Raw genomic sequence first — 14,141 nt, 5'->3', positions numbered from 1 at the left:
TTGTAATGCATCATCACTTTATTTCCTATTCCAAACTGTCACAATTTGAAGTTCTATGCTTTTCAGATAGATTTGCTGAATCGGCCTGCTTGTCACTCAGGAGATGAAACAAGCTCTAAGCAAACAGACAGTGTGAAACTGTTCAGTTCTGTAAACCCACAGACACCTGTTCCAAAGCCAAACGGCTGACAAGCAGGGTTGACACTCCCAAGTATGGACACTAGTAATCTGTTCTCCCTGAAATTCCAGCCCTGTAACCACCAGACAGATCCCTGCGCTGAGCCGAGCTAAGAAACAACCATTTTCAAACAGTGGAGACAAACATGAGGGTAGCATTTCAATTTTCATGACTATATTTATACTTTTCATCCCTCTATTCTGGGTGCTGCTGCAGCTGCACTGGCAGTGTTAAAGGCTCTCTTTATCCTGCTCTTCCACAGGCTCACTGTGGCCCTCTGTCACTTTAGCAGCCCTGGCCAGACAGCCTGTCACACTGGGCTGAGCTTCTGAGCTGGGGCTGAGCTCAGTAGGCTGCAGAGGTTGAGGCTGCAGTGCAGCAAGAACTGAATAGAGACTGGGCGAGAAAGGCAGGCTATAGATTTTAAGCCTGTGGAGCAGCAAATTTAGGGGGAACTAAATATTTTCCAGTTCTCTGGTCAGTCGAACTGACCACACATCCGTTTCCTCACAATCTTTAGCTGGACGTATTTCCAGTTATCACAGAAATTATGGGCTGCAAACTGCATAAATGTTAATGTTTCATGTTCATTTTGAAAGGGGCTAAGACTTGATCTACACCCAGAGGAGAACCCTTTGAAGAACCCTTGTTGGTTCCAGGTAGAACCCTTTTAGTTCCAAGTAGAACCATTTTATGTTCCATGTAGAACCCTTTCTAACTGGAACCTAAAAGGGTTCTCTATGGGGACAGCCAAAGCTTTTTTTCTAAGAATGTACAGAGAAGCCACTAACTTGGTTCAGCTTACCTCTCCAGGCCGGATCTTGATGTAGAAGTTGCTCCTCTTGTAGGAAATCTTAAGGATCTTTGGCCAGGCGAAGCGGTTGATCCTCAGGCGGTCGCGGTAGATCAGGAGCCCGTTGGCACACACGCCCAGCATGATGTCAATCCCTTCTGAATCCTGGAGCAGTCAAAGACCAGCATGGCAGAGGAGAGGAAGATGAAAGGAGAGGAAGAAGAGAGGGAAGGAGAGGAAACATTCAAGTAATAAATAAAGTAACATGTTGGTAAAATAAATAAATAATCCTGCACAGTCACATAGACACTTAGACTTACAAAATGTCATATGTAACAGCATACCTTGGCATGATGAAGGTCCACCCCATACATGGATAGCTTCTTAGCATTTTCCAGGAAGTTGATTTCTGCGTCAGCTGGAGTCATACCCCTGAAACCAAAAACAGGAGAACGGGAGAACCAATTGAATACTGAAAATGGTAAGAGTGATGTTTTTAATCCCATGTCTCTCCCTCCACCTTTCTACCATAACTCCTTGGCCAAGAGCCAAGCGCAGGGGCCATGCCAGGAAAGGGATGGGGGAGACCCTGAGACTTGGGAAGTATTGAAAGTGTTGGCAAGGCCTCCATGTAGACAGCCATGACAGATGCCAGGGCAATGTGGTGGCATTTGTCAACATATGTATGGTATGTTGTTGGACACTGTCTCCGCAAAGGTTCATCAGCAGGCTCCAATGGTTCCATATGAATGGGAGATGGAGATGGAACTAAAATGGATTTACTACAAAAATGCAACTGAACTCTACCTAACTGGGCCTAGAGGTTTCTCTGACCATGTGACCTGGCCAGGAAAACCTACTAGACCCTAGCCATGGCCCTATCATTTTCTGGTGGTCAGATTATACTCTTGGACATAACCATAACTCCTACCTGTAGTTACGATGGAGCTCCATGACCCTCTCCTCCAGCTCTCGCGTCTGATTGGGTGCAAAGCGGAAGTCGCTGACGTAGTCGGGGCCATGGTCGTCGGTGTCATAGTCTCCCAGCTCGGCCTGCACGGCGTAGGAACCCAGCAGGGCGTGGGTCACGAAGGAACAGGGCAGACGACCTGACAACATGTCATCTCTCAGCTGCAGACACAGGTAGTACCTGTGAAGGAGAGGGAGACGTTAAAAAAGGACTGGCCAAAGCTCCAACAAGAATGTTGAGAAGTTAATGCATAACAGTCAGTGGAATTCCAAATGTAGCTAATCCTTCTAAGTAGAGTGGGATTTGGAACTCTTTGACAGCCGTGAAATATGCACTGAAATGATTACAACTGTACAAAGTCTTTCAACACAAACTTTTGTTATTTGACAGCGATATTTTAATGTGCAAACTGACACTAAGTATGAGAGACTGCATGCTGCGAGCATATACAGTGCATTCGGAAAGTATTCAGAACCCTTCACTTTTTCCACATTTTGTTACGTTACAGTCTTATTCGAAAATGGATTAAATAAATCAGTTTCCCTCAATCTCAACACAATACCCCATTATGACAAAGCAAAAAAAATAAATAGAAAAAAATGGAAATACCTTATTTACATAAGTATTCAAACCCTGTGCTATGAGACTCGAGCTCAGGTGCATCCTGTTTCCATTAATCATCCTTGAGATGTTTCTACAACTTGATTGGAGTCCACCTGTGGTAAATTCAATTGATTGGACATGATTTGGAAAGGCACACACCTGTCTATATAAGGTCCCACAGTTAACAGTGCATGTCAGAGCAAAAACCAAGCCATGAGGCCGAAGGAATTGTCCGTTGAGCTCCGAAACAGGATTTTGTTGAGGCACAGATCTGGGGAAGGGTACCAAAACATTTCTGCAGCATTGAAGGTCCTGAAGAACACAGTGGCCTCATCATTCTTAAATGGAAGAAGTTTGGAACCACCAAGACTCTTCCTAGAGCTGGCCGCCTGGCCAATCTAAGCAATCGGGGGAGTAGGGCCTTGGTCAGGGGGGTGACCAAGAACCTGATGGTCACTCTGACAGAGCTCCAGAGTTCCTGTGGAGATAGGAGAACCTTCCAGAAGGACAACCATCTCTGCAGCACTCCACCAATCAGGCCTTTATGGTAAAGTGGTCAGACGGAAGCCACTCCTCAGTAAAAGGCACATGACAGCGAACTTGGAATTTGCCAAAAGGCCCCTAAAGGACTCTCAGACCATGAGAAACAAGATTCTTTGGTCTGATGAAACCAAGATTCTTTGGCCTGAATGCCAAGCATCACGTCTGGAGGAAACAAGACACCGCTCATCACCTGGCCAATACCATCCCAACGGTGAAGCATGGTGGTGGCAGCATCATGCTGCGGGATGTTTTTCAGCGGCATGGACTGGGAGACTAGTCAGGATCGAGGTAAAGATGAACTGAGCAAATTGCAGAGAGATCCTTGCTGAAAACCTGCTCCAAAGCACTCAGGACTTCAGACTGGGGGCGAAGGTTCACCTTCCAACAGGACAAAGACCCAAAGCAAACAGCCACGACAATGCAGGAGTGGCTTCGGGACAAGTCTCTGAATGTCCTTGAGTGGACCAGCCAGAGTCCGGGCTTGAATCCGATTGAACATCTCTGGAGAGACCTGAAAATAGCTGTGCAGCGACGCTCCCCATCCAACCTGACAGAGCTTGAGAGGATCTGCAGAGAAGAATGGGATAAACTCCCCAAATACAGGTGTGCCAAGCTTGTAGHGTCATACCCAAGAAGACACGAGGCTGTATTCACTGGCAAAGGTGCTTCAACAAAGCACTGACTAAAGGGTCTGAATACTTATGTAAATGTAATATTTCAGTTTTAATTTTTGCAAAATAAAAATAAAAATGTCTTTGTCATTATGGGGTATTGTGTGTAGATTCATGAGAAAAAAACAACAATTGAATCCATTTTAGAATAAGGCTGTAACGTAACAAAATGTGAAAAGATGAAGGGGTCTGAATACTTTCCGAATGCACTAATATATATATATATATATATATATACTTTATATAGGGCCCTATTAAATCTGTATTATTAGTTAGTAACTTCATTTTCTGCGTTTTGTTTTTCCAGGTTTCTGTCCCCACCATCATCGCTAACGGCTACACAAAGTGGTTGACACCCGCACTGCACATACACAGACGAAGGGGAATTCTCCAGAAAGTACGGATCACTGATGCATTCTGTTCATGTCTAATGATAAGCAAATTAATTACTTTTCAATACGTTTAGTTGATTCCTACTAAGTGCAATAATTTTTGGGGAAATTGTTGAAGATCTGTTTGTTCACACTTTATTTTTGTACATACTCTACAGATGGTCACACCATCAACAAACCATCTGTTGATAAGCAACTGCTTGCTAAGGTTACAGCTAGATTTAGGGCAATGTTTATGCTCCTGAACAGTTTCTACCCCTAAGCCATAAGACTGCTGAACAGTTAATCAAATGGCTACCCATACTATTTGACCCTTTTATGCACGGACTCTCTTGCACTGACTCTATTCATATTCACTGGACTCTACCCACACACTCACACCTTTTTACAATGTCACTGCAACACACACGCTCATACACACACACATGCATATTGACGCTGATGCTACTCTGTTTATTATCTATCCTGATTGCCTAGTCAGTTTTGCCCCTGCCTACATGTACATATTACCTCAACTACCTCGTACCCCTGCACATTGACTCGGTACCGGTACTCCTTGAATATAGCCTTATTATTGTTATTTATTGTGTTACTATTTTATTATTTGAAAATGTTCTGACTTGTATGTAAGCATTTCACAGTAAAGCCTACATCTGTTGTATTCAGTGACAAATACAGTTTGATTGATGTTAAGAATAAGGGTTAAGGTAAGGGTTAAGTTTAGGGTTGGGATAAGGGTTAAGGTTAGAAGAAGTTCATTGAAATGTTACGGATAGTCTATAGAGCAACTACAGATGGACTTTCCAAATAGTGTTATCTGGATTCCGTGATTCTGGCTATACTCGACCCTGCTCTTCCTACCCTGGTGTCCACAGATGCATCAGATTATGACTTGGGTGGTGTGCTTACGCAAATACATCCAGATGGAATGGAACGGACAGTGGCGTTTGCATCCCGTTCCTTCTCCTCAGCCGAGCGCAAATACACTATAGTAGAAAAGGAAACGCTTACTTGTGTGTGGTCAGTTGAGCCGTAGCGAACGTTCCTGTGGGGTACACCTTTTATCCTACGAACTGATCATCAGGCCTTTTCCACCCTATTGGCAGTGGTGTAAAGTACTTAAGTAAAAATACTTTAAAGTACTAAACTAGTTTTGTAGATATCTGTACTTTACTATTTATCTTTTTGACAACTTTTACTTCACTACATTCCTAAAGTAAATACTATACTTTTTACTCCATACATTTTCCCTGACACCTAAAAGTACTCATTACATTTTGAATAATTAGCAGGACAAGAGATTTTTTCCAATTCACACACTTATCAATAGAACATCCCTGGTCATCCCTACTGCCTCTGATCTGGCGGACTCACTAAACACAAATGCTTAATTTGTCAATTATATCTGAGTGATGGAGTGTGCCCCTGGCTATCCTTAAATACATTAAAAAAAACAAGAATAGTGGCATCTGGTTTTCTTAATATAAGGAATTTGAAATGATTTATACTTTTGATATTTAAGCATGTTTTAGCCATTACATTTACTTTTGATACTTAAGTATATTTAAAACAAGTAGTGTTTTACTGGGTGACTTTACATTTTTCTTGAGTCATTTTCTATTAAGGTATCTTAACTTTTACTCAAGTATGACAATTGGGTACTTTTCCCACCACTGCCTATTGGCATCAAAAGGTGCTCGAATGCGCATTGCAAGATGGTCTGCTCGTTTACTGTGCTTCACATATGACATTCTGTACAGGCCTGGATCAGTAAACTTAGTTGCAGATTGCCTGTCACTTCTGCCACTCCCTTCAGATTAAAATGTTGTCCACGTCACTGAACTTCAGTTAGTGGCCCTGTTATCCACTGAGGTTAACACACTGTTAGTGGCTGAGTTCTCCTCCGAATGTGCTACATACCCAGAACTGTATGCTTTACGAAGCCAGATCGAAAAAGGCTGACCTAAAACGAGAAAAGAATTATGTCCCCAGACCTGGTACTTACTTTCCCATTCGGCATGAACTCTCTGTACAAGACTGTTAAGTGTACTGTGGTCCAAACCGTCTGCTAGTGCCCATTATCCAAATGAAAGGACCAAGCACATATGTCCTTGACGACGGAAAGACATGGAATGTGTCGCATCTCTCACTGTGTCTCTCACTGTGTCCTGAGCAGGCCACACTATTAAAACGGTGCTGCTCATTCCCAACTCAAGTAAGTTTTCCCAAGTAAAATCTGAAAGATGAACACTTTAGCAGTCAGTTAAAGTACTCACAATGATATTCTGATGTTACTGTTGTTTTGGTTACTATGCAGTGCATTTTAACAGTGCCATTATTCTGTGCTTTGTATAAGAATAACTTTTCAATTAAAGAATTGTGGAATGTTTTATTTGGGTTATTCTTAGAGAGCTTTCACAAGAGGGAAATATGTTGTGTTCTGCTGCACTACCCACATTTACCACTAGAGACACAGGCATTCTAATTATACCCATCGTGTCCTCATGTTATCCTCTTGCTCTTTTGCACCCCAGTATCTCTACTTGCACATCATCATCTGCACATCTATCACTCCAGTGTTGATGCTAATTATTTCGTCTCCATGGCCTATTTATTGCCTTACCTCCCTACTCTTCTCCATTTGCACACACTGTACATGGATTTTTCTATTGTATTATTGACTGTACGTTTGTTTATGTGTAACTCTGTGTTGTTGTTTTTGTCGCACTGCTTTGCTTTATCTTGGCCTCAACTGGCCTACCTAGTTAAATAAAGGTGAAATGAAAAATGAAAAAGGTACTCAGGCTACACGACAAGCTGACAGGATTGGAACGCGGTGTGGTCGGCTGTTGCAATAGCCCATCCATGAAAGGACCGACAAGTTGTGCGTTCCGAGATGCCATTCTGCACACCACCGTTGTACTGCGCCGTTACTTGCTTGTTCGTGGCCCGCCTGTTAGCTTGCACGATTCCTGCCATTCTCCTTTGACCTCTTCTCAAAGAACTGTTTTCGTGCACTGGATGTTTTTTGTTTGTCGCCCCATTCTCTGTAAAACCTAGACACTGGTGTAAATGGAAAGAACAGGAGGCCGGCCGTTCCTGAGATACTGTAACCGGTGCGCCTGGCAACGATGATCATACCACGCTCAAAGTCCTTTAGGTCACTCGTTTTGCCCATTCTAACATTCAATCGAACATTAAGTTACATACACTAAGTTGACTGTGCCTTTAAACAGCTTGGAAAATTCCAGCAAATTATGTCACGGCTTTAGAAGCTTCTGATAGACTAATTTACATAATTTGAGTCAATTGGAGATGTACCTGTGGATGTATTTCAAGGCCTACCTTCAAACGCAGTGTCTCTTTGCTTGACATCATGGGAAAATCAAAAGAAATCAGCCAAGACTTCAGAAAAAAAAATTGTAGACCTCCACAAGTCTGGTTCATCATTGGGAGCAATTTACAAACGCCTGAAGGTACCACGTATAAACACCATGGGACCACGCAGCCGTCATACCGCTCAGGAAGGAGACGTGTTCTGTCTCCTAGAGGTGTACGTACTTTGGTGCGAAAAATGCAAATCAATCCCAGAACAGCAGCAAAGGACCTTGTGAAGATGCTGGAGGAAACATGTACAAAAGTATCTATATCCACAGTAAAAACGAGTCCTATATCAACATAACCTGAAAGGCTGCTCAGCAAGGAAGAAGCCACTGCTCCAAAACCGCCATAAAAAAGACAGACTATGGTTTGCAACTGCACATGGGGACAAAGATCGTACTTTTTGGAGAAATGTCCTGCGGTCTGATGAAACAAAAATAGAACTGTTTGGCCATAATGACCATCGTTATGTTTAGAGGAAAAAGGGGGAGGGTTGCAAGCCAAAGAACACCATCCCAACCGTGAAGCACTGGGGTGGCAGCATCATGTTGTGGGGGTGCTTTGCTGCAGGAGGGACTGGTGCACTACACAAAATAGATGGCATCATGAGGGAGGAAAATTAGGTGGAAATATTGAAGCAACATCTCAAGACATCAGTCAGGAAGTTAAAGCTTGGTCGCAAATGGATTTTCCAACTGGACAACGGCCCTAAGCATACTTCCAAAGTTGTGGAAAAATGGCTTAAGGACAACAAAGTCAAGGTATTGGAGTGGCCATCACAAAGCCCTGACCTCAATGCTATAGAAAATTTGTGGGCAAAACTGAAAAAGCGTGCAAGGAGGCCTACAATCCTGACTCAGTTACACCAGCTCTGTCAGGAGGAATGGGACAAAATTCACCCAACTTATTGTGGGAAGCTTGTGGAAGGCTACCCGAAACATTTGACCCAAGTTAAACAATTTAAAGGCAATGCTACTAAATACTAATTGAGTGTATGTAAACTTCTGACCCAGTGGGAATGTGATGAAAGAAATAGAAGCTGAAATAAATAATTCTCTCTACTATTAGTCTGACATTTCACATTCTTAAAATAAAGCGGTGATCCTAACTGACCTAAGACAGGGAATTTTTACTCTGATAAAATGTTAGGAATTGTGAAAACTGAGTTTAAATGTATTTGGCTAAGGTGTATGTAAACTTCCGACTTCAACTGTAGCAAGCCATGGCCACGTGAATCACTGTTTGTAGGAGCAAACCGTTTTGGTGAATGGAGTGGTGTACCTAATAAACTGAGTTTTTATACAGTGTGAAAATGATATGGGTGCCTCTTCATGCTGCCCTGCTGGACCACAGTACCTGGTGATGTCCTCTGTGAGCTGGGAGGGGTCTGGAGGGTAGAACTTGACAGAGAAGGCAAAGTGCCAGGGAGCAGCTGAGGACAGACAGAGGAGAGGGGATGAGTTTACTGCCCATGTTGACTGGATATCTATCGCTGAGGTGATGTATTTGTATTTATAATGGATCCCCATTAGCAGCAGCTACTATTCCTGGGGTCCAGCAAAATTAAGGCAGTTATACCATTTTAAAAACATTACAATACATTCACAACAGATTGCACAACACATTAAGTGTGTGCCCTCAGGCTCCTACTCTACTACCACATATCTACAACACAAAATACATGATGTGGAATAGAGTTCCATGTAGTCAAGGCTCTATGTAGTACTGTGCGCCTCCCATAGTATGTACTAGACTTGGGGACTGTGAAGAGACTCCTTTCTGGTGGCATGTCTTGTGGGGTATGCATGGGTGTCCGAGCTGTGTGCCAATAGTTCAGACAGGCATTCAACATGTTAATACCTTACAAAAACAAGTAGTGATGAATTCAATCTCTCCTCCACTTTGAGCCAGGAGAGATTGACATCCATCTTATTAATGTTAGCTCTCTGTGTACGTCCGTGCTGCCCTGTTCTGAGCCAATTGTAATTTTCCTAAGTCCCTCTTCGTGGCACCTGACCGCACGACTGAACAGAAGTGACAATGTATAGTGTTGAGGCATCCACATACATAGACACACTGGCTTCACTCAAAGCCAATGGCATGTTGTTAGTAAAGATTGAAAAAGTAAGGGGACTAGACAGCTTCCTTGGGGAATTCCTGATTCTACCTGTGTGTGACACATGTATGACATAGCCAAATCACCAATAAAAGTGTCCGAGAACATTTAATTACGGCAACAGGCTACAACAATAGCATAGAAACATGCTTATATTAAACATAAACTCATTATATTGTCTTAAATGGACCTACAGCTTCTCATTCTACTGCATAAGTACTTAGCAGATTCCATTTACAAACAAACAGTATTTGAATAATAACTGTGTTTTCGGTCACTGTGTGTGGATGTGATGTGTCTGTGCAATGTGCTACGTATACTGCGTGTGGGCCAAGGATACTCACTGCGCATCTGCTTCTTTATCTCCTTGGAGGGGTCCAACCAATTCTGAAAGACAGACAGAAGAGAGAGCATTCACAGGCGTCTGTGAGAGACGTGGCTAATGCACACCCTGTTGCCATGCTCTGATTCACTCCGCAGCTCTAATTGCAAATGGTGTTTCTAGTGAAAGCCTTCACTGTACATATGGTTCAATGGAACGAGGCGGAGAGGGAGGAAGCAGGAGGAACCCTCCCCCACTGAGACTTTCAGCATGAGGAAATGAGTGTCAGTCCCAGCATCTGTTAGCCCATTTTGACAGTGAATTACCACCGGCCAGTTATCCTAGCTCGTATCACACCAGATATGTACATTGACATCGTTTGCCACAAGAGGCGCAGTTTTGTACAGCTACTCTCCCTCCTGCCTTGTGTTGATAAAGCTTTCTCATTCAATGCACACCCTCTTGTCCCTTGTGAAATCTCTCAGGTCATGGCCTGCTCTTTGATAATCACACCATGCTCATGTGCTGTTAGTTGAACAGGAAGTGTGAATACGCCTATTGCATGGATAATAGTGCAAGCAGACGTGTGCCTGACCACTGACAGTGAGCTTCCCAGCTTTCTGAGCCTGAGTGGCACATCCCACCTGCTGAGTAATGGTGAAAGTATTTTTGGCAGCTACTACAGTATCACTCTATCACTGTAAAATCAGGAGTTGAATAGGTTGAAACAGCACCGCAGTCTCCAATACTATCTTTGGAAAACCATGAGTGTTCCTGCCAATTTCGCAGCATCGCATTAATGGAAACCAAGTCTGTTCTCAGGGCAGGCCTGGTTGTAGCTAGATATGTTAGTTGCATCAGGGACAATTTTAGCATTTTAGCTAACCCTAACCCTTTTCCGAACCTTAACATTATTCTCCTAACCTGCTACTAGTCAAAACGATCAGCTCTGCCATGAGAACAGTCTTGGTTTCCACTAATGCGATACAGTGGCAATTTCAGTACACACAACCTGAAAAATTCACCCACACCTGCACACTAACATGTGACTACACCGGCAATCCGCGCATGTTGATTTTGTCTATCCCCACCAGACACGATCATGACACGCAGGTTAACATATCAAACCAACTGTGAACCAACTTTAATCATTTAGGGGCAGGTCAAAACATACATGAAACATTCAAGGACATTTAGCTAGCTAGCTGTTGCTAGCTAGCTTGTCCCATAGACATTAAAACCGGTAGATAGAGATAGCGACGATGGCGCATGAAGCCGGAAGTATTTGAATTTGAAGCACCCCATATTGTTGAATGGCACCAAATATCACAAAGGATCATGGTTGATGTAGTCGTTTTTATCCTGCCAGAGAGAGTTAACCCAACGCTGCTGGGTGCACATGCAAAGAGCATGCAAAGAGCGTGCATGAGGGTGCGAGTCTCCTTGTGGCCTGCCGGCCCGTGATACAAATAAAATTATTAAAATTAAAATTATTAAACCAAGCCTTGTTGGTTAAGCCACAGAAAAAGTCAGCAACCTTCCCACTAGCCATGATTGGCTGAGAAAATGAGTTGGCTGGACAAGCCAAAAGAGGAGTTCAGATTGGTCTGCCATATAGAAGGCTTCTGTCTATTTGAGCTGGTCAGTCTGTGTTGGTAATCCTGTTGAACGCGGCTTTTTTTTAAAATGTATCGTCTGGTGGAGCTGCAAAAGTGTTGCTCTCCACTTTTTGGAGGATCGAGTTTTGAAAATCAGTGGAATTAGAGTGGGATAGCTAAAGAGATGGATAAAACATCGAAGGATAACATCTTCAAACTAAGAGCAACCATGGCATGGCATCCGTGACAGGGAGATGCGACCATCATGCATGATTATGTATATGGGTAAGATAGTCTGGCTAGCTACATTCAGATATTACACGTTTCAAATTTTGACAGAAAGTGGTTTCATTTCAAGCTAAAGTGTACTGTTAGCTAGCTAGCTAACATTAGCTGGCTGGCTCTCTAGCTGATGTTATGTGTATGACGTTATAATTAGTATCCCAGAACCGTTTGCTTTGCTAGTTAGAGCCTAATGTTAGCTAGCAAACATTGAACCTGGTTGGTTAGCTCCCAGCAGATTCATGCAGGATAGTAACGGCATGATTTATGTTTATGTTTATTGTTGTTTAACTAGATTAACGGTTGCTGGCTGGCTCGTTAGCTAACGTTACGTGACGTGTGTCATCTTACACATTGTTTACCTAGCTAGGTTCATCATTTACCTAGCTAGCTACATGTCTTAGCTAAAGTGTACAACACCCGTTGAATATGGCCGGTGTCAGTAAACGTCGGCAAAAAAGCATAATATAATTGTTGCCAGCAGAGCTGGTTAGCATGTTTTCATGTTATCGAGAGGTAAACAAATCATCGGCCAGAGCATCAAGTGTGCGCTGTGAACTCTCCGAGAGCGAAAGGAGATGGGTGGGGCTAAAGCTTTAGAGGGTGTGAACGATGCTGAATGGGTGTAGACAAAGAAGAGCTCTTCACTAGATACCAAAACATTCAAAGGCCATTTTCTCAAAAGTAAGTTAACAAGTTTATCAACTTTCAAAGCAGAATTACTTTCCCATTGTTCCTCAACAATGCAGTGTATGATATACTATTTTGTAGCTCTGAGTCTCTACTTTAATCCAATGTAAAAAAACACATTTTCAAATTTTGCATTAGACCATATTTTCTAATTTTACAGAAGACCAAATCCAGGTGGTAAGTCACAAATGTAGTAGTCAGAATGGATCACTATTTAATTAAATATCTCGATTTGTAGCGAACTTTCAAATAATTCACTGTGAGGATAAAACTTGATCATAATAAACACATTTTACAGGCCAAAACGGCCATCTAAAAAAACATTGTTTGGCCATTCTGGTGATTGTAATTTACATTGGCTTTCTAGGGCAGACCAGGGCTTTTGGCACCTCTAGCTTGCTACGCAGTAGACAACCAGCAGAGCTCTGAGCTTCACGCTCCAGACCGGACACTGGGGGCCTGGTTTGTCCTAAGAGATAAACATTGGGTTGTTATTTTACCTGTTATGCACATGTTCCTCTTTTTAGATGGTTCTTTGTAGAATTTTGACCCAGAGCCATATAAAATCATGTTTCTCTACTCCGACGATTAATCCACACATAAAAAGAGAAACCTAGTTAGTTTTTAGTTAGTTCTTGAATTAATCTCTCCTTGTTTGTCTTACAAGCATCAACGTGGGTTTGTATCTTACTGATATCCAATAAGGAGGGGACTTGCAGCGTGTGGCATGTCTCAAATAGAACCAAATTCTATTTTAGCGCTTGGTGTGGGTGAAATTATTTTGCGCCACTCACGCACACAACTTGGCCGATGAGGTTTGCATTTAATGAACTGAAATCCACCCACACAGACACTAACAAGCTCTCACTCACACACAACCCGAGTGAGGTCCTCTGTTGCTTAATCAGCGTGCTAAGCACCATAATCAACAGCAGTCATTTATTATCCTCCTGAATCTCTCTGATGTCGGCCTGGGCCAAATACCAGTCAATAACTAAAAGGCACTGTCTCATTTGTCTCCTCTCTGTAGAGCAGTCCAGCAGGAATAACAACTGTTCTCACCGTTCTGCTGCCAGGATGCACTGCAGTCAAAGTTCACAAAGCAATCAACAATAGATGTTCTCCCCAAATGGTGTGGGCATAATATCCTCAAAGAGAGACAGAGAGGAGTTTGAGGAAGATATTTCAATCAAGTATTGTTTGGCTTAGAGTCACCGAGGACCCCAGACAGTAAAGGCTGCCCTCAGATAAGCCTGGTATTGAAGAGGGGGCCTACCTTCTCTCAGAGGTACCTGCAGTTGAAGTCGGAAGTTTACAAACACTTAGGTTGGAGTCATTAAAACTCGTTTTTAAACCACTCCACAAATTTCTTGTTAACAAACTATAGTTTTGGCAAGTCGGTTATAACATCTAACCGACTTGCCAAGGAGAATTATGTGGATATTAGGTTATGTGGATAATTGGAAGGGAAATTATGTGATATATTGAAGCAACATCTGAAGACATCAGTCAGGAAGTTAAAGCTTGGTCGCAAATGGGTCTTCCAAATGGACAATGACCCCAAGCATACTTCCAAAGTTGTGTCAAAATGGCTTAAGGACA

General features: G+C 42.7%; 1 protein-coding gene across 7 annotated transcripts in view; it reads right to left on the bottom strand.

Annotated features, from left to right (window-relative positions):
* LOC111969837 (band 4.1-like protein 1) overlaps window positions 1-14,141 on the bottom strand; it is a 115,179-nt gene that overhangs the window by 28,657 nt on the left and 72,381 nt on the right. For all 7 annotated transcript variants that reach the window (XM_023996140.2, XM_023996144.1, XM_023996145.1 and 4 more), the window contains 5 exons: window positions 9,992-10,034; window positions 8,888-8,963; window positions 1,903-2,121; window positions 1,316-1,403; window positions 984-1,136 (listed from right to left, as the gene is read on the bottom strand). In XM_023996140.2, coding sequence (XP_023851908.1) covers window positions 984-1,136; window positions 1,316-1,403; window positions 1,903-2,121; window positions 8,888-8,963; window positions 9,992-10,034 — 579 coding nt within the window. The remainder of the gene's footprint in view (window positions 1-983; window positions 1,137-1,315; window positions 1,404-1,902; window positions 2,122-8,887; window positions 8,964-9,991; window positions 10,035-14,141) is intronic.

The sequence above is a fragment of the Salvelinus sp. IW2-2015 genome, linkage group LG11, assembly GCF_002910315.2.
Source record: "Salvelinus sp. IW2-2015 linkage group LG11, ASM291031v2, whole genome shotgun sequence".
In the NCBI taxonomy this organism is placed as follows: Eukaryota; Metazoa; Chordata; class Actinopteri; order Salmoniformes; family Salmonidae; genus Salvelinus; species Salvelinus sp. IW2-2015.
The sequence above is the reverse complement of the archived record's forward strand: the minus strand, read 5'-3'. Positions and strand labels throughout refer to the sequence as shown.